Source organism: Tenrec ecaudatus, chromosome 15, assembly GCF_050624435.1.
Source record: "Tenrec ecaudatus isolate mTenEca1 chromosome 15, mTenEca1.hap1, whole genome shotgun sequence".
NCBI classification, from domain to species: Eukaryota; Metazoa; Chordata; class Mammalia; order Afrosoricida; family Tenrecidae; genus Tenrec; species Tenrec ecaudatus.
The window spans coordinates 110,827,478-110,849,041 of record NC_134544.1 but is presented as its reverse complement, the minus strand read 5'-3'; the positions used below and the strand labels follow the sequence as shown (position 1 = coordinate 110,849,041).

General features: G+C 44.9%; 1 protein-coding gene across 2 annotated transcripts in view; it reads left to right on the top strand.

Annotated features, from left to right (window-relative positions):
* CDADC1 (cytidine and dCMP deaminase domain containing 1) overlaps positions 1 to 8,189 on the top strand; it is a 73,503-nt gene extending 65,314 nt beyond the window's left edge. Inside the window, exons 9-10 of one of the 2 annotated variants that reach the window (XR_012780093.1) lie at positions 1,562 to 1,670; positions 7,568 to 8,189. Coding sequence is in view for 1 of the 2 variants with exons in the window: in XM_075532924.1 (XP_075389039.1) it covers positions 7,568 to 7,641 (74 nt within the window). In the remaining variant the exon portion in view is untranslated. The remainder of the gene's footprint in view (positions 1 to 1,561; positions 1,671 to 7,567) is intronic. The other variant, XM_075532924.1, reaches the window with a different exon arrangement.
* The last annotated feature ends 13,375 nt before the right edge of the window (positions 8,190 to 21,564 follow it).

The following is a 21,564-nucleotide window of genomic DNA, read 5'->3' as shown; positions in this document are numbered from 1 at the left end:
ATTTATCTGCCCTGTTTATCTATTAAATTTTGTTATTCTTGGCTCACTAAGGGAAATTAAGACAGGGTTGTGGTTAGATGTTGGAGAGAGGGGTTAGTAGTTAGGAGGGATGAAAAGGTAGCTTCTTGTAGTTTGCTGTCACAATGTCATTTAATGGGTTGGGTGATGATTAAATATATATTTATTTGTGTGTTTATATTTTTATGATTTTAGTAAATGGTTTATATCAATAAAAATAGAAAAACTAGAACAAAGACAATGCATAAAATAATTTATATAAACCCAATGTTTTAGTAATCATGATAAACAGGAACTGAAATTGCCCAATAAGTAGATAGTCAGATTCTGTCTAAAGGAACACAATTCACCTTCTGCTTCTTTCTGACAAGAGAAACTTGTGAAGCATAAGGCACAGAATAACACACAAATATTAACCAAATGAATAGATAGTTGCTGTAATAAAATCAGATAATACAGGTTATATAAAGACATGATGAAAAAGTTCCAATCCACCAATATTTTATAGGTTTCATATATCACCTTAATACATGAGAATAAATTAGAAAGTATTGCTACTTAGATTCCAGTTCATTTGTGCACTGTTTTATGCCAGAGAAAGTATGTGTGTACCTGTCTCTGCAATGGCTGCAGGCAAGTGCTCCTAGTCCTGGTGTTGAGTGCCTGAGTAAATGCAGAGCTTTTGGTGATCCACCTTCTGGTTATCACAGTGGCTTTCAGGGGGATCTGTTGGGCCAGGTTAAATTCAAGGCACAGAGGTCAATAGAGAAGGTAATGCCAACTGTTTGGGGATTCTCATGGTGTAAGTTGTCTTCATAGATTTTCTCCAAGTACTTGGGATGATCATGGAGGCTTATTATGAAATAGATAATAATTAGAAAATTGAAAACTGCATCAGTGAGAGAAATGCAAGGAAAGTTACACTGAGGAGTTTTTTCCATCACGACATTGCATTTGCTCATTCTTTGCAATTCTCCCTATGAGAATTTCATAGGGAAGCCTTATCCCACCTCACCTACAACCCTAATCTTGCCTCTTCCTTTTCTTATTCCCCAAACTCCAATAAAATGGGAAAGGAACGGAATTTGAGGCCCCCGAGAACACGTATTGTTGAAACCACTGCATCAGCCCAGCTCCGTGGCCATGATGTCCTTTTCCAGGGACTGGTCTCTGCTGATGTTGCTGTTGTTAGATGTCATCGAGTTGGTTCCACCTGTACCAACCCCACACATGACAGAACAAAACACTGCTCAGTCCTGGGCCATCCTCACAATTGCTCGTATGCCCGAATCCATTGTGGTAGCCACTGTGGCAGTCCTTCTTCTTGAGGGCCTACCTCTTTTTTTGCTGCTCTTCGTGTTAGTCTGGGTACATGAGAGAAACAAATCCATAGAAACTCATAGGTATAAGAGAGAGTTTGATAGAAAGGCTAAGTGCACATCAAGAAAACACCCCAAACCAGTGCTGCCCAAGCCCACAAGTCCAACATTAGCCCATAAGTCTGACACCAATCCACAAAGTCCTTCTCCATCTCACAAAACAGATGCAGTGACGCCGACTGCAGGAGGAAAGATGAATCAGTGAATGTGTAAGCATCTCAGTGCTGGCAGGGGACTTCACACAGCTGCTCCAGTACCCAGGGCTGCATCGGGGTAGGTCCATGTGGCTTCTCTTCAGGGATGTCTTACAGGAAGTCAACCTTGCCAGCTGAAGCAGGGAACTGCTAAGGCTGCTGCACCCTAATCTGACCATCAGAAAGCAAGAGACCTGAGAACACCGAGCCATTTATATTTCTACCCTTCAATTAACCCCACAGGTGTTTATCGGCCACGTTGGCACAATAAACTTTTTAATTATCGGAGTCATTTTCCAAAGACTCATCTCTCCTGACCATATGTCCAAAGTATATAAGACAAAATCCTGCCGTAGTTTTTCCACGGCAGATTAGTTTTGCAGTCCATCGTACTTTTAACATTGGTCCCCAACACCAGTGAGGATCTTGATTTTCTGTTTAATTTTAGACCATTTTATTAGATTTCCAAATAGTGTTTTTAGTGGGTTTTGTTGTTGTTGTTGTTAAATCCCACCATTGGTACTTTTCTTTTTTTAAATCATTTTATCCATACATTCCATTGTGTCAAGCGCATATGTGCATTTGTTGCCATCATCTTTCTCAAAACATTTGCCTTCCACTTGAGCTCCCAACATCGACTGCTTGTTTTCCCCCTCTCCCCACTCCCCCTACCTCATGAACCTTTCATAATTCATAAATTATTATTATTTTGTCATATGTTACACTGTCTGATGTCTCCCCTTCCCTCTTCACTGCTGTCCAACCCTCAGGGAGGAGGCTATAAATAGATTCTTGTAATCAATTCCCCCTTTCAACCCCAAATTTCCTCGCCCCTCCAGGCATCGCCACTCTCACAACTGGTCCTGAAGGAGTCATCTGTCCTGGATTCCCTGTGTTTCCAGTTGTTCTCTGTACCAGTGTACATCCTCTGGTCTAGCCAGATTTGTAAGGTAGAATTCGGATCATGATAGTGGGGGGAGGAAATATTTAAGAACTGGAGGAAAATTATGTGTTTCATCAGTGCTCCCCTGCACCCTGACTGGCTCATCTCCTCCCCAAAACCTTTCATTAAGGGGGTGTCCGATTGGCTACCACTGGGCTTTGAGTCTCCATTCTGCACTCACCCACATTTACAATGATATGATTTTTTGTTCCTTGATGCTTGATACCTGATCCCTTTGACAACTCATGGTCACACAGGCTGGTGCATTTCTTCCAGGTGGGCTTTGTTGCTTATGAGCTAGATGACCACTTGTTTATCTTTGAGCCTCCAAGACCCCAGACACCATATCTTTTGATAGCCAGGCACCATCAGCTTTCTTCACCAGATTTGCTTATGCACACATTTTTCTTCAGCAATTGTGTCGGGAAGGTGTGCATCCTGGAATGCCAATTCAATAGAACAATGTGTTCTTGCATTGAGTAAGTGCTTGAGTGGAGGCCCAATGTCTGTCTGCTGCCTTAATACTAAACCTATAAATATATGCACATAGATCTGTTTCCCCACACTCTTATATAAATATATTTACATATGTACATTCCAGTCTTTAGACCTCTGTAAATACTCTTTGTCACTTAGTTGTTTCCTCTATTTCCTTTTGCTTTCCTCCTGTCCCACTATAATGCTCAGCTTTCATTTGGGTTTCAGTAATTTCTCTAGATTACTTTGCCCTTGCTGAATCCCTACCAGGCCTCTCACACCCTCCTTGCCACTAATTTTGGATCACTTGTTGCTCCCATGTCCCTGGGTTGGTCAGCACCACCTCCTTACCTCCTCTTCCCCTCTCCCATGTCCCTCTGGAACCATTGGTCCCTCCCATTGTTTTCTCCTCCAGACTGTTCATCCAGCCTATCTTATCTAGATAGATCTCTAGAGATAATAATATGCACCAAAAATCAAGCCATAGCAAGACAGGCAACGAATGAGAACACAGCGATGACAACAAAAAAGGAAACCAATTACCCATAGAAGAATAAATTAATTAAATGAAAGAAAATTTAAAAAGAAAGAAAAACCTGTAAATAGATCAAGGTCTGATTTTTGATCTCTAGGTGTGTCCTACATTCAGGTCCAATGGGGTACCATGCTTTGGCCCCAGAGTCTGTCCTTTGTACTCTCTCGGGGGCTCCCTGCTCTGTTCCCACGGTTGCTGTGTAGCACGCTTTTAGTGGTTTGCCTAGGTGTCACAGGGTCAGTCTGGGCCAGTTCCAACACTAATTTTAGAACATTTAATTTTCCCCCCAATAGTTTTATTGGCATATTAGTCACATATCATACAATTCAATAGTTTAATAACATCAAAAAGTATTGTATAATCATCACAATAAATTTCAGAACATTTTCTTTTACTCATCGTTATTAGCTCCCCATTTGCCTCACCCTTACTTGCCATATCCCCAAAGAATCATTTACTCTCTCTAGAGACTTATCTATCCTGGATTTCATGTAAAAAAAGAAAAGGGAAAAAGAAAGAAAGAAAGAAAGAAAAGAAAATGATTAGGGCAAAGAATGTACAGATGTGCTTTATACAATTGATGTATGTATATGTATGGACTGTGATAAGAGTTGTATGAGCCCCTAATAAAACGTTTAAAATAAAACAAAAAAAGAAGCACTTAAAAAAACTAACAACAAAAAAAGGAAAGCAGATAAACACCTTAATTGAAAAGAAAGCAGAAAATATTAAATACAGAACAAATGTAAGTGAGGGGGGGTGTTGAAAGCATTTTACTCTTACTTGTACCCTTTATTATTAGCAACATTGATTGTGTGATGCATACCGAATTCCCTGGTCTTCATGAACAAGGGCTTCAAGTCGTCCTGGCTTTCAGCAAGCAGGGTTGTATCTTCTGCATGTCACACATTGTGAATAAGCCTTTTCCAACCCTGATGCCAACTCTTCTCCATAGAGTCTGCCGCCTTCTTCACAGAATCCACTTTCTTGCAGCATTTCTCTGGGGTACAGGTTGATAATATGGTAAAAGCACACAACCCTGATGCTCATCTTTCCTGATTTTAAGCTAACCTCTAGTTCCTTGTTCTGTTCATATAATTGCTTCTTGGTCCATGTGCAGCTTCTGCATTAGCACGATGAAGTGTTTTGCAAATCCCCTTCTTTTTAAGGTTACCCCAAATTTGTTATGATCTACACAGTTAAATGCCTTTGCATAATCAATACAACTCAGATCCATCTCATATCCGTTATACCACATCCTCTTCTGAATCTGACTTGAATTTCTTGCAGCTCCTTGTCAATGTACTGCTGCAACTGTTGCTGAATTATCTTCAGCAAAAGTTTGCTTGCATGTGATATTAATGATATTGTTCAATAATCTCCTCATTCTCATGGGTTACCTTTCTTTGGCATAGGCCAAGTATGGATCTCTTCCATTCAACTGATAACAGTTGTCTTGCAAATTTTTTGACATAAGTCAGGAAGGATGCCCCGTGCCTCATCAACGTATTGAAACATCTCAATTGTTGTTGGTGTTGTTGTTGTTGTTGTTGTTAGGTGACATCAAGTCAATTTGGACCCACAGTAACCCTATGCACACAATCAAACAGCACATTGCCTGGTCCTGTGCCCGCCTCACAATTTTTCCTGTGCTCTGGCCCATTGTTGCAGCCGCCTGACCCTCTTGTTGGGGGCCTGCCTTTCTCTCTTCTCCACTGCTCCTCTCCTTTCCTAAGCATGAGCTCCTTCTCAGGAGCTGATCTCTGCTGGCACAATGTCCAAAGTATGTCATTGTTGCCATCGGCGCCTCTAAGGAGCAGTCTGGTTGTACTTCTTCCAGCACAGATTGTTTGTGCTTTTGGCAGTCCGTGGTACTTTCAATACACTTCTCCAGCACTGTATTCCCAGCGCAGATTCTTCTTCATTCTTTCTTATTCAATATCAACTTTCACATTCGTCTGAGGCCCCTGAAAAGACATACCACCTTAGTCCTCAAAGTAACCTCCTTTCTTTTCAAATCTCTAAAGAGATTTTGTGCAGATTTGCCCAGTTCAGTTAGTTGATTGATCTCATTGATTGTGGATCCAAGCAAGATAAAATCCTCGACAATTTCAATCATTTCTCCATTTATCATGATGTTACCGATTGCTCGAGCTATGAGGAATTTGGTCATTTTTACATTGAGTTGAAATCCACACTGAAGGCTATAATCCACGATCTTCATCATGTGTTCAAGTCCTCGATTCAGCAAGGAAGCTGTGTTGTCTGCCTGTCTCAGGTTTTAAAGAAGCCTTCTTTCAATCCTGACACCATATTCCTCTTCGTATTAACCAGTTTCTCTGATTTCAGCATACATATTGAATAAGCATGGTGAGGGGATGCATCCCTAACTCACATCTTTCCTGATTTTAAACCACGTGGTAATCTCTTGTTCTGTTTGCACAAGTGCCTCCTGGTCTATGTACAAGTACCGCATGAGCTGAATGAAGGATTCTGGAATCCCCACTCTTTTCAAGGTTATCCATATCTCGTCCTGATCCACACGGTCAGGTGCCTTGGCATAGTCAATAAAACATAACTAACTACCTTTCGGGTATTCTCTGCTTTGAGCCAAGATCCATCTTACATCAGCAGTATTATCCTGTGTTCCATGTCCTCTTTTGAATCCATCAATTGGCATTACATCAATTCTTGGATCCTTGTTTATTGCCAATGCCTTCAGGACAACTTGCGTTTTTCCTTCAGTGTCATTGATTTCTTCAGCATCATATACTTACTCTTGAAATGAACTAAAACTAGTTCCTTTTAGCAGAGTGACTCTGTGCATTCCTTCTATCTTCTTTGAATGCTCCTTGAATTATTCTGGCCAGAGAATCATTCTATATTGTAACTCAAGGCCTGAATTTTCCTCCAGTTCTTTCAAAAACATTGAAATGTGAAGCTTTTGTTTCTTAGCATATCTTCCACGTACGTTTACACACACATCTCTGAGGGTGATGTTTCCATCTCTCTAACCTTGCCCCGCAAAGGCCATATGTTCCAGCTACTATTCTTCCCTCTTTGTTTCCAATGTATGCATGCCAACTGCCAATATTTATCAATGCATCTTAATTATATGTTTGATCAACTTCAGACGGAAGAAGTAGGAAGAATTCTTAATTTCTTCATCACTAGCTTTTGTAGTTAATACAATTACTCTTCAAAAATAAATTTGAAGAGTAATTGTATTAACTGTACTTCCTTGGTGGCATACAGATATCCTATCACAAAGAACACTGTACTTCGAGATAGATCTTATAGATGATAGAGATGGCAATGCAGACCATAGAGGCAAGAATATATTAATACAGCGTATTGAGAACTTATCTATGAAGAAACATGACAAACCAGAAAGCCAGCTGCTGTTATATTGGTTCCAATTCATGCCCCCCGCCTCCCCATGTCTACCAGAGTAGAAATGGGTGTTCCCTAAGGTTTTCCATGGCTGACTTTTCAGAAGTGGAACTCCAGACATTGCTTCCAAGGGTAGACTTGAATTTGCAACTTTTTGATTAGCAGCTGAATGCGTGAGCTGTTTGCACTTCTACGGGGCTCCCTGTGGAGCTTAAGTGGGTGCCATTTTTGCTTCTTCCAGATTAAAAATAATATTTTGCCCAAAAAGTTTTAGGAGTTGTGGGCCATATACGTTACAGTGAATCACTCTTTTAAAAGCTAATGGTGAGGGTAATGAATGTACAAATGTGCTTGACACAATGGGTGTATGTATGTATGGTGATAAGAGTTGTATGAGCCCCCAATAAGATGATTTAAAGACAAAGAGGAAAAAGTAAAAAGAAAGAAAACAAAGATTAGTTACTATATTACCTGAGAGGGAGCTGTAGAATTTGCTAACAGTTGAGAAGATGAAGATACAGTATAAGAAAGCTAGTGTTCCTTTGACTGTAGTGTAATTTTGTTTTTATACAAAAACAAATGCCCGCATTGTAAAGTGGAGCTTCCCTTGTTCCCTTTTGAACTGTAGATGGCCTGTTGGGACGCGGGGCTCTGGATAACGACAGTCACCCGAACAAGAAGCTGTGTCTCGGAAACCGCTAAGATGTCTTGTTGAACTTGAAGCGCAAAGGCCTCCAGAATTCTCATTGCACTTCTAAAAAGCGTCCTTATTAACTCCGAAAATGAGGACGCAGGAGGTTAACAGTGGGAAGGATTTTCAAAGGGAGAGCAGTTAGTACTATCAAATTAACAATGTTAATGGGAATATGTTAATTTTTGATTTATTTGTGTATTTCCAGAATATAATAGTATGATTTTAGTACACTGAATGAAGGGGCAAAAATGTAATGAGAGTACAAAAATGTAACCACACATAGGGGTGACTGTTTGCTAGTAACCTTTGAAACAGGCTGACTCACCGGAGGTCACATTTCCCCAGGGAATAGTGCACCTTTCTGAGAAATACTGATTTGGATGAAAAGTTAGCGAATTGCTCCATAGAAATAAATGACAGCCATGCCATCTTTTAAGAGTCAATGTATGGCTAATCCAGCATGTCAAATTTACATACCCAAAGGATTCTATTACTTTTTGATTCAGAATTTACTGAATTAGGATTGCCTCACTGTAATAAAGTTGGAGCTCCTGTTCTCGATTTTGAAAGTTTATTTCCAAGAAGGTTATTCATTTCCTTGGATATTTTGCTATGTAGAAATCTCAATGATTTGTTGGGCATGAAGATATCACCGAATTGGAGAAAGAGTAGGAATATTATTCTAAGACTATTGCTATTTGCTATCAATGACACTTGCGATTACCAACAGCAAGCCTCAAATTTGAGTTTAATTTTAATAGAGAAGAAATGTTTTAGTCTCAATTATTGAAACTAGCCTTCTTTGAATCCTATTCTTAGATACTGCCCTCCTTTTTGCCTCTTTCTATAGCTGACATGGACTTGTCTCATGGCTTTGACCTTAGAAAAAGAAGTCCTTTAAAAAAGCCTTTGCAAACCTTAATAATATTGCAACAGTCCTGAGACTAAATGTTATAATCAGTAATGGTACATTCTAAATCACTCTTTGTAATTCCCATTCTTTTTATTTATTGAGAAACTGCTCTAAAAATCTGTCCAAAGATCAACAGTTTGCACGTTCCTAGGGCTGGGGAGGGCCTTGCAGTGGCCTGTGCCCCACTGATTTGAGGTGTGCCATCAGAAGAAACAACCTCTCCCCCCCCCAACCCGGGGATGTGGAATGTTGTGCATGAAATTGTGCTTCCAACCCCCAAATACACGTCAACTTGGTTAGGCCATAACTCCCAGTATTGTGTAGTTCTTCTTCACATTGTGACCTAACTGTTCTTGCCTTGCGCTATGCGTTTGAACGCTAACCTCTGTCTGCTGATGAGGCAGGATCATGACTCAAGCTTCGCCCTCACTCAAGTCACATCTCGGTTTGAGTCACACCTTTTCTATCAAAAGAGGTGAAACGGCGACAGTGCGGAGCAGAGAGGAGAGACTTGACTACCATCCATAAAGACACGGCGGAGCAGAATGTGTCCTTTGGACCTGGGCTCCCCAGACTGAGAACTTCCTATACCCAGAGCAAGATTGACGACAAGACTCACGAAGATCCCCATGAAATGCTGGCCTCACAGGTGTTGAAAGGAGACAAAGAATGTTCTCACCCGAGATGACACACAGAGAAAGCTGTCCCATCGAGCTGGCACCTTGAATTCAGACTTCTAGCTTCCTAAACTATGAGAGGAGAAAGGCACTGAAAAGTACACAAGGAGAGGGGCCAAGTCTCGTGAATGCTATAGCATAATTTCAAACGACAGTAAAAACAACCCCAAAATGTGTGGTTATGTTGACAGATATGGATGCATGTACGTATATAGAAAGACCTGTATGTATAGAGTAATGCTCATGCATGTATAGACGTACCTGTAGGTACGTTGTGCATTATCCATACTTGCATATGCTGCATATCCATATATACAACAAACCACATTGTGGTCACAGTTATGGAGGCGTCTGTAACATCCAACCAGTTTGTGGGATTCGTTCGTTTGTAAGGCTAGGAGCTTAGGCCCGTAGTTCTGGGGTACAACGTAGTCAAAGATCATGTTCGACGTCCTAGTTTGATGAGTAGCATTTGGGCCTTAAGAATTTGTGAACACCCATGTGAGATACAACTTTTGGTCTCCATGAGGATGAAAAGAGAATGAAAGAAGACAAAGGTTCACAGAAGAAACGAATCCATGGAGCGAACAGCCCACACGCCCTCTAGTCTCTTTCAACCTGAGACCAGAGAACTAGGTGATGCCCAGTGAACCCGACTGGCCATTCTGAAAAGAAGGGACGGAGAAGAGAAAATAACTCAAAATCCTAAAAAAGGTCATACCTACTGGCGCTGACTAGAAGAACCTCCTAGACAATGGCCGTGAAGACTCTCTGATCAAGTTCTTTCTGTAGGTCACGTCTCGGTCACATAATACACTGACTCATAAAGAAAACAGGCTCACCCACGAGTAATAGGCTCCTTTATAACAATGAACTATTGGAGACCAGATGGTCACCATTTACCCAAAACAAAGGTCAGAAGGCAGGTAGTGGAAGGAAGGTCCAATCAGTGGCAACAGAACAAACAATTGAAGCAACTAGAATGCGGACACAGTAACAAGAAATGAGATAATTTGTCTAAAAATTGTTAAAGGAGAACCTAGTTTGCTGTGAAAACTTTCACCTAAAACATTTTTTTCTTTTTAAGATCATTTTATTAGGGGGTTTTCAGCTTTTATAACAATCTATGTATCAATTGTATCAAGCATATTTGTACATATGGAGCCAATATTTTCTAAACATTTACTTTCTGTTTGAGCCCTTGGTATCAGCTCCAAAACATTTACTTAAACTCTTTATTATGATGTGGGTGAAAGTTTACAGATGAAATTGGTTTTTCGTTTTTTAATTTATACACATTGTGTTTCATGACCTGGATTGCAGACTCACAATATAACAGTTTTATTCCCACTTCCCTTCTATATGCTGTCTCCATTTGTCCTCCTTCTTGGCCTTTTGAGTTTCATCCTTGATCAAATGCTGCCCTTTTGATCTCACATGGTTGATTATTCTAAGGGGCGGGTACCTCCTTGGTGTCTACTGTGTATCTGAACGTTGAGCCAGGTGGTTGAGTTCAATTCCTGACCTGAAGGGGGACTAAAGGTCATAGTCTCAGGATCCCACGGGTTGCTGTCAGACCAGAAAATCTAGTCTCCAAAATAAAACACTGTTAAAACAATTTTAAAAGTGAGAAGGGACTTTACTACCACGGAGAAAGAAGAGCCAGAAGTAAAACACGTCTTTTGGACTTTGAGTCCCTGCACTGAAAACCTAGATCTGGGAGAAAATTGATGCCGAGATACATGGAAATCCCCATGAAATGCCAGACCGTTGGCTGTTGAACGGAGACAAAGGCTGGCACCTTGAATTCAGGTTTCTAGCCTCCTGAACTGTCAGAGAATCAGCATCTGTTTTTAAAGCCCTCCCTTCGTGATACTTCCATTGCAGTAGCACTGTATGAATACGACGTGGAAGTAACCAGGCTTGGCTCATCTCCATCGATTGTACTGCTTGCACACTGGACTCCTCCAGGGGTGGAGCCAGCTGTGGATCAAATCCCTCTGCTTGTGGAGTGGCCTGCTTAGGTGGATTGGGAGTTCACAAGATGTCCTACCAGACTGTTGAGAATGGCTATAAATATTTTAGCACAAGGTGAAGAAGGTGGACTAGGGAGCCAAGGAAGAAGTAACCTTTAGTGATAATTAATGCCAATGTAAAAGCTATTAAGCTATCCTTTAATACTTATTTTTATAAAAGAACTCAAGATTGTTTACCCCAAAACATCATTAATACATTCATTATATGTGTTCTAGTTCCTCTTGGATTTGTCACTTGCTATTCATAGGTCAACCACACGACGTATTAATCAGCACACCTTACAGGAATCATGATGTTGGTATAGATTTGTGTGTTGGCTGTTGAGGTGGTATAGGAGAAGAAAGAAGCATACAAATGTAGAAGGTTGTGATTAGAGAATAGAAAAATGGTTTTTCCATAGCAGCATTTAAATGGTCACAATTATACCATTTTCCTTGTGTATAGCTTCTCAGATTTTGACAATTATTGAGGTAAGTTCTATCTATCCATCGATAGATCCCAGTGGCTGGAACATAATAGTAAATATTTGTTGATCGATTGAGTAACTTTTTAGACCCTGGATAAACTCAAGGGTGAGTACAAGAATAAGATATAACCCTGATCTCAAGAAGTCTAGTGGAAAATACAAACATGTAATTAAATACAATTATTCTGAGTGTGATCTCTGGACCAGCAGCATTTAGAAACAACATCATTTAGGTGTTTGTTAGCAATGCAAATTCTTGGGACCCAGCCAAGACATGTTGAATCAGGAACTCTTAAAGGTGGGGGCAGGAGTCTTGTCATCTCTCCAGGTGGTTCTGATGGCCGTGGTGGTTGAGAACCAGCACTGTGCATATGACTAGGAGGAATGGTGGCCCAAACAGCCTTTGAGTCGTGCACAAATGAAGGTGCAGGTGCTGGGGAAAGGTCCTGATGGGGGTCCCACAGGTAGTCCAGCAAATAGTGGGGCATGATGAAACTGATGGAGGCAGATGGGCACCCTAGGAAGTGGGGAGAAGGAAGGCTAGGGATGCCGAGCTGCACCCAGAGGCCACGAGGAACTGGGGTAGCAATGTGTAGCAAAGCTGTTCGTTCACAGTCCAGGAACGTGAATTTGTGTCCTTCAAGATATGTGTCCGTTTGGCTGGGCCGTGATTGTCAGTGGTTCGGCAGTTTTGTAGTGACTGCCCATGATGTGACAAGCAGTCAGTTGTAAGAGGATTAAGGTGAGATTCAACAGCCTTGATCCAAGGGGTGTTTTCCTGGAATGTGGCCTGCAGCACATTGTATGAGCTACCAACGGAGAGACGGGATACAAGGAATAAAATGACCACGGGAACCTACCAAGAAAGAAGAGCCAAGAGCAGAACGACTTTGAACCTTGGTCTCCGCACAGGGAAAGGCTGATGCCGAGAAGCACAGAGAGCCCCAAGGAATGCCGTAGGTCTGAAAGGGACACGGACTCCCTCCTCCTGCAGTTTGAGCCAACAGCAGGACGCCTGTCCCTACAGCTGACACCCATACAGTCAGAGAAAAGAGTGGAGTTGCCAAGGATTTTCGTCTCTTGGTGATCCATAATCAGCGTTCTTAGAGCCAGCAGTCAAGAGATCCAACAGTGCACTACATCAGGTCAGTCTGCTGCACAAGACCACTTTAGAGTGTTGAGGAGCAAGGAGGTTACTTGGAGGACTAAGACACGCCTGACCCAAGCGATGGGCTATAGTGTTGCTACACCCATCAGGGCCATACCATAAACCAATTAAAATGGGTTTCTCAGTAGACCTTGGCCACAGCGAGCTATGGAAGCCAATCTGTGTTGCTTCTCTCTGGAGCAGAACACTGAATGTATTATATTTCATTCTCAGTAAGGTGTACCTAGATGTGTAAATGGTTACGTGTTCACTTGCTAACTGAAAGGTAGTTTGAACACATTTAAAATCCTATGAAGCATAATCCTACGCCAACACATATGGAGTCTACATGGATTTGGGATTGGCTCAATAGGAGGTGTTTTTTATTTTTTATTAGGGGCTCATACAACTCTTATCACAATCCATACATATACATACATCAATTGTATAAAGCACATCTGTACTTTCTTTGCCCTCATCATTTTCAAAGCATTTGCTCTCCACTTAAGCCCTTTGTATCAGGTCCTCCTTTCCCCCCTCCCTCCCCAGGCCCCCCTCCATCATTAGCCCTTGATAATTTATAAATTATTATTTTGTCATATCTTGCCCTATCTGACTTCTCCCTTCACCCCCTTTTCTGTTGTCCGTCCCCCAGGGAGGAGGTCACATGTAGATCCTTGTAATCGGTTCCCTCTTTCCAACTCATTCACCCTCTACCCTCCCAGTATCGCCACTCACACCCCTGGTCCTGAAGGTATCATCCGCCCTGGATTCCCTGTGCCTCCATCTCCTATATGGGTTTTTTTTTTTTAAATAGAAAAGTTAAATACTTGCCATATGGCCCCTTAAGGAGCAGTGTGTTGTTCATTTAACATAGGAGTGCTATGTTAGTGGTGTGTCGTGGCTGTGTGGACGGCTGTTAACCCAAGTCCGAGGTTCAACACAGCCAGCCAGCTCCGATGTAGGCTTTCTACTCCTGTTACAAATCTCGAAAACTCCCAGGGGCAGTTCTACCCTGTTCCACCCTACAGAGCTGCCATGAGTGGGCATCGACTCGATGGCACCAAGTTGTATGTTTTAAAATATACTTAACAAGCAGTCCTGGTGATACAGCTGGTTAAACGTTGACCTGCTAACCCAGAGTAGGGCGGTTCCAATTTAATATACATAATTGACATAGGTTAGCACTAAAATCTCAACAGTCCTTTTTTTTGGGGGGGGGGGCAGGGGAGATCTAAAGAGAACCTTTTCGGGTTGTATTCTCTGCATTTTGTTGTCAAGCGTTCATCCTTGAACTTCTTTTATTTTGTTACACCAGTATTGAGGTTGTCATTGTGACAGTAAACACTGGTCACGGCTTTGTCACGGTGTGTATGATGGTTTCTCCTTTTTAAAATCGGACTTACTTTCTCTGAAAAACTTTGTCTTCCTTTTTTGGTTGCTTGGCTTTCTCTTGTGCTACTAAATTGTACTCAGACTCGTCCTGTGGATTTCTGAGACTTTAACTCTTTACAGGCTGGTGTTTCCCTACTACTGACCTAGGGGTTAGCAGCACAACACATAACCACCAGGGGGCGTTCGAGCATAGTAGCTATTCCAAGTCAGTTCTTCCTGAAGAACTCTGATTCTTCTGATTGACTCTGGCCTGGCCTGACTGCTCAGGGGGCCTGCTCTAGAGTCGTCCCTTCACAACATCCTCAGCTTTCTCTTGTACTGGATCCTCTGTGTCTTAGAGCCTGCGTTTCTCTTTTGTGGTTTTCTCTCAGTGTGGTGTGCATATATTTGAGAAGACTCTACACAAATGGTACATGATGGTGTAACAATTATTAAACAGTTTTGACACGGATCTGCAAATGTCTGTGTTTCTACCCTCACAGAATTGAGTCTAGAATTCTAGATTAGAAATAATTTTACCTCCAACTTCATTATCTGTGTGAGAAGACTACAGTGAATTTCAAGGTTTTGATTGTCACTCAGACTCCTCTGGGCTTTGTTCTCGATAGTTATTGATGTGAGGGGTCAGCTGGGACACAGGAATACCTTGGACTGGACCATTGCAGGGGCTTGATGTACATTTCTGGTGCCCCCGCTTGTATGGCTGAACTAGCTGGGGGCGGATGACCAGGCGTCTCTCCATGTGGTCTCCCAGCAGAGGAGTCTAATGGCCTGACATGAGCACTCCCTAAGAGCAGCCCAGCACCCAGAACCACCAAGACTCCCCTTCTTTCAGGCTACTGTCTCATTGGCTAGCCCCGGTCCTGTGCCCAAACCTGTATCCACATGGCAGGGAATTACCCAGAGTCGTTTGAGCAATGAGTGGCCAAACTCATTGCTATAGAGTTAATGCTGACTCACAGCAACTTGATAGAACAGGGTTGGCATGTTCCCGTGGGTTTCCAAGATGGTAACTCCTTACAGAATTAGAAAGCCCCATCACACTCCTGTGGTGTCGGGGGTGGTTTTGAACTGCTGGCCTTGTTCTCTAAGTGGCCAAGTCATAATTAAATGTGAAATAATTAAATTGGGATCAGCTGCCCTAGCTCACTTTATGTCTCCAAGCAGGGTAGTTGGCTCTTGCTGGGTACAGTAAGACACAGTATGCACCTGACCACCTTTTCATAGCTCTTTATGCACAATTTCATAACTTTCTCTCTTATAAAACTTTGAGTATACTTTTATCATCTAATTGGATTTTACTATCTTGTGAGTTTGCTTGTTGAGAAATACCTATGCATTTTTTTCTAAAAAATTCTAAAATTCAGACTAAAGTCAGAGCAGTGAAGCACTGTGAGGAAATAAGGGGGGGGGCTTGTTGTGTTCTATTTGATTAAAGTAAGTCATGCATTTGGGCTTTCACGATTAGAAATCTGAAATCACCTGCCCTATGCTGTTGAGTCGATTCTGACTCAATACAACCCTATAGGACAAAGTAGAACTACCCCTGTGAAGCTTTACAGGAGCAGAAAGCCTCATCTTTCTCCCTTGGGATGGTTGATGGATTTGAACCACCCAACACTTAACCCACCATTGCCGATTGGGCTCCTCCAACATCATCGAGTTTAGCAATGATCAATGGGCACTATTGGCTGATGTCTACCATCCCTGGCCCAGACCCACTAATGTATAGAACAAGAAAGTGCTTGTGTTGAGAACCACTGATCTAAGACTCAACATTCTTGGTGGCATCTTGTCTTCCACAGTCAGGAGTCACTAAGCTTTGTTCTCACAACCTGCAGTGATGTGGGAGTCACAAGCTGTGTCCCATTTCACTCTCCCAACAATGCCCCTCACTACTTGAAGAAGCCACTATGCTCCAGTTGTCCCCAGGGGGCCCACCTCCTATGGAAACTCACTCATCATTGCCCTTGTTACAAGGCTCTACATTCACACAATGATACAAGGACGGTCCACTCAACTTTGCAGGCAGTGGGATAGCGTTTCAGAGTTAAATGGTCACACTGCTCAGAATCACATTATTCTGGTTTTCTGACTTTCACAGCATTTGGTAAATTCCCCTGTCCCTCTCCCCGCTGGTTCCATTCTTTCTCCCCATTTCCACGCCTTTCCTATGGTAGAAGGCACCACTCGTTTCCATATCCACATCCTTTACCTGTAGACTATGTTCATCAAGAGGCGTAAGACGTGTATTTCTCCACCCTTGACTGGGTCAGGAATGCTGCGGTGCAAGTAGCTTCAGGTCTCAAGAGGTCACGTGTGTCCATGTGTGTCTAGTCCACAAGCCACCATACCCAGAAGGCAGAGTGCCACCTTCCCGCCCAGTCTGCATGAAGTGCCCTGCCCCCTGTAAGCCAACCCGATGGTTTACGTTGCTGGATCCTTGTTTTCCTGTCATCATTGAAAGCCTGCCCTGTGTTTCAGTACCCTCATCACGGGGCTATCCCACAAGCCACTGCTCTGTTTCTGCCCCACAGCCCCCACAGGAAGGAGCGCCCCAAAGCCAGAGCCTTTGCCCTCTGTGTATCATGGCCTGTGTTAAAACTCATGTCCTAGCGCAACCCTTCCCTCTTCAGCTGCTTGTTGGTCTTAACCCCGTGACAGGGCTTTCCCTCTCTGCCCTCGCCCCCAGCACTCACTCCTGGGCCCTCTGCCTCCTGCTCTGTTTCCAGGGACACTTCGTCGTCTCCCATCACCTCAAGGGCCAACCTTTTCACCTCAGAGCTCTGGAAGTCGAGGGGTCCTGATGGGCTTAAATGGGGAACACTAGCCAGGACCACCCTGGGGAAGGAAAGGTGACGACTCAGGGCATCAGGACCACCAGAGGCCCGGTTGGGGCAGTAACGCGTCCATTAAGCCAAGGTGGCTACTCGCACGGGGGGCGTCTAGATGTTCTTGGATGCAGGACTTCCAGCTCATCCTAAGTGAAGCCGGCCACCCTCCTGGTTAGAGTTCCGTATATCCACCACATAGATTTTCCTTCCAGTCCAGTGTTAGTGCTTGTTATTGGATCAGTGTTCCTATAGGGTCTCTGGGTCAGTGCTGACGGCACAGCCATGGGTTGTCTTCGCGTCCCGGGAGCACTGGCAGAGCAGGCATTCTCACGTCGGCCACTAGAGGGCTGCCTGCCCCCAGAAATTGAGGCAGGGCTGCTTTGAACGGAACCAGCTGGGAGCGCTGTTGGATTGACTCAGCTGTGCTAGGGAAGCCTGATGGGAAGCTGGAAGGGGGATATGGCAATGGGGCTGCGGGAGGTTACCACACCCGAGGGTGCTGCAAGGCCGGTGACTCGGGATGGAGAGGGAGGGAGGGAAGAGTGGTGCGTCCCCAGCTCCATCTGCTGTTCCAGTGCCCTGTTCGAGCCCTGCTGCTCACTGCTGCCACCTACATTGCCCACCCCTGGCTCACCCCCTGGACACAGCCAGAGCCAGGTTATCTGCCTCCCCTGCCTAGGCCCCACCCAAGAGTTTGGGTTGCAGGTCTTTAAAGCAAAGTATGGGAATGAAGCTGTCTGTGTGGTCAGAGGTGGATGTTGTAGGGGCGATAAGCCGTGTATTTTCTGTACACTAGTCTCCCCCAGCCATTATTTAATGTGAAGTGGTGGTGGTCTGTGGGGAAGTAGCCCTGACGTCCTGAAGAGTGAGTTCAATGATAAATACGCTGGGGGACTGGCAAGACCAGCCAAGGAGCTTCCAAGAAAGTGTCTCCTGAAAAGGGTGTATCTCAAGTCTAACCTTGTCTTTTCTTCAAGTCATCACGCCTCTTACAACAGACCTTTTCTCGGTCCTGTCAAGCAGTTTCACCTGAGCTGCACTTTGAATGACTTAGCAGAGAGGGGAGGTATCAGACATGGTCTTGATTGATGCAGGGATCGGGCTTTTGAGCAAGGAGGTGCTAATGGGACACTGGGTCCAAGCAGGCCACATATTTTGTTTGTGTCTGCCAGAGCAGCTGACGGGGCTGTACCATCACATCAACACACCTTGCAGGTCAAAGGAAGGGGCTGTTCCCATACACTGAGAATGTGGCCGCCCTGGGTAACCTGGCCCCCAGGGAGCAGAGGGTCTCTAGGACCTAGGAACCTCTGCTGAAGAAATCAAGGAGCTGCTCACAGACTGGACACCGGCTGGTGATGTAGGTGGGGGGCAAAGGGGTGCTGAACCCATCCAGGTGGATAGGGTCTGCCAGCGTAGTCTACACCCAGTCAGGCTGGGCTTTGCAGAGGACTCCCCAGCAGGGGCCAGAGCGTCCCTGCTTGACCCGCATTATTTTTCTGGAGTCAGGTGGGAGTGAAGGAGCGTTGGGTAAGGACTGTTCCCTACACACAGGCACACAGCCACTGCCCTCCAGCCCACCACATGCTCAGGCTGCCTCAGTTTAACTGCCTGCCCGAAGACATGCCTGTTTGTCAAGGCATAACAGCTAGATAGATAGCAAGCATCACATTTTTAATGGAGATAGATCCAATCTGTCTCACATAGGTTTGCTGCCGGCTCCTCCTAGGGCAGAGTCCACCCTAGAAGGTGCTGTGACTGCAGGGAGACGGGGTTGTCTCCAGAGAGACTCTAAGTCCATGCGCAGGGTCTCTGCTGTGTTGATCCTCCTGGGGGCCTCTCCCAGTTCCTGGACGCTGCCATGGCCCCAAGTTCCTTAACTGTCTATCGATACCTCTGCCTCTCTCCTTAGCACCACTCGGAAAGGTAGGAGGGTGCGGACCCAGCCTACTTCAGCCTGACCTCATTGGACTGAACTAAAAATAGAAGCCATACTTCTCCAAACAAGGTGGTAGTCACAGGTGCCAGGATCCAGGTTGCACCATGTCTTTTGGGGACACAGTTGAATCCATAACAGAGCTTATCAACATCTTTTCATAGGCAGCTCTGACCAGGCTCTGGCTCTACTGCCTAAGGCCAAAGCCAGATAGCCTGGCCCACCAGGAGGAGGCATCCTGGCTGCTCGGGTCATGGGCAAGCCTGGTTTCAGACAGGAACTACCAACTGATAACGGAATAGGCCAGTGGGGCTGGAAGTGGTCCTGGGGGAAGGCAAAGAGCTGGCCTTGCACTGCCAGACCCCAGCTGCCGCACTCCCCGCCCCGCCTCCCACGTCCTCAGCAGCAGTCTTATTCATAGAGCCAGGCGGCCCCAGCCATGTGAATGTCACACTGGTTCCGGAGAAGGGCGGGGGCTTTGTGCCCACATAAGGAACCACACAGCAGTCAGGGCGGCGCCTCTTCCCGAGTCTTTTGATCACAGACAGAATCCTCTGTTCCCGATGCCAAGACTCTGTTGGCACCTCCCCAGGGAGCGGGGCAGCGGCATTTCTACAGAATCCACTCCCTTTGTCCCCGTGACACTTTAAAACAAAGTTGTGGCACACTGGCTAGTAACATCCAGGAGGGACTGGCCCTGAACCCCAGCCATAGACCACCGGGGCCGCACTCGCGCATGTGGAGATGCTCACGTGGAGGGACAGAAATGGGGAACGGGCAGGGAGTGGGAACAAAACAAAATGTGTGTTGAGTCGTCAAATGGAAACCAATTTGCAGTGCACACTGGGAGAAAAGCGGGCTTTCTGCCGCCAGAGTGCCAGTGGTGGACGCCCCAGGGGCAGCTCTCGGCCTGCACTACCGGGTCCCTACGAGTCGAGTCGGCAGTGACTTGATGGCAGTGCATTTGGCTTTTGCGTTTTAGGTTCTCGTTGGGGAGGCGGGGGTGGGGTGGGAATGGGGAGCCAGTGAGCACAAGATGAAAATGTTCTAAGATTGGTTGTAGTTAGTGATGGTTGCATAACATTTAAATATGTTAAAACGATTGTATGTGTATTATGTTAATAAAACTGTTAAAAATAAAACATTTTCAGAGGCTTCTTTCACAGCTACCTTCAAACTTTTCAGTCTTCTTAGGAAGACCAAGCCATCTTTCCCAGGTCTCTATAATGTGTTTTTTTCTATCCAACTACGAGGTCCCTACGTGGTTTGGGCTCAAGTACTACCCTAAGCGTTGGTGCTTTAAGCCCCCGGTCCCCCCAGTGGCCGCACAGGAGAGGCCTCGAGACAGGACTCTATCATGATTCCCACCAATAAAATGCGTTGAAGCAGTTCTCCTCTGTACAAGGGGCCAACTGAGTTACAATCAACGCAACAACCACACAATCTAAATGTGTACCCCCATCCCCACCCTACAATACCCCAACATCCTCCTGGAGAAACAAGCAGAAACACTCGCCATTCTCCACGCCAGGCACACGGTGCTCCCAAAGAAAAGGCCAAAAGAATGAAAGAAAATTCCAGCTTCCTCTAATGTCAACAGCCTCCCAAGACCTGGAAATCTATTCAGAAGCAACTCTCGTTTCCCATTTGTAAAATCTCTCTAATCCCCCCCCCTTTCCTTCACATTATCATATGCCATTTGCGGGTCTTGTCTAAATCCCCAATGCATCCTGGCTCAGAGCAGCTGTGTATCGTGGCTGTGACGGAGGCTTTTGACAAGTTCTCTTTCCTGCCCTGTCTACCGCTCTGCGCAGCCACAGGGAGTGACTGGGAGTGACAAGCACCCTGTCCTCGTTGCCTACTTTCAAAGGGTCGTCCTAAGAACTGCGCAGGTGCCAAGGCCACATGAGGCGCTTCCTCCACGAATATGCTGCTCGCAGTCCCTGCCAGCTTCCCTCTGGGACCTCCACCCCGAGGGGCCTCCAGACAGCAGGGCCCCTGCCCCGGGGCCTCCCCTCATTCACCACAGGAGTCGTCTGGCCTCAGGTCACAATTGGCTGTGTCCCAGGCTGAGCCCTCCCCGGTTCCAGGGGCCTCAGTTTCTTCTCAACTGTGGTGATCCTGAAGATGTGTCACCAGCACTGGACGACCAGCCACCGAAAAAGCTCATGGAGGACGTGTGAGGCTACTTGTGGCCGGGACACTGGTGCCTGGGCCTCCCTGTATGGCGGGGCCCCAGCTCAGGTATCACTGTCACTGAGGCGCAGGAATGAAGCAGACCCGGGGCATGTGCCATCTTTTTTATTTTGTCGGTCTTCATTTAAACAGGTGCTTTTGAAACTTACTAAACATGATCTTTCCAAAATTGAAGTCTAACAATATTTACAGTGACATTTGCGCAAACACTTTTTGAGCTTTCTGCTTGCCTTTCTCATGAATACTTTTCAAACTTACATCACAAGACAATGCCAGCTACTTCTCCCATTGCCTCTTAGACTCTAGTTTACGGTTTGGCAAGTATTCACC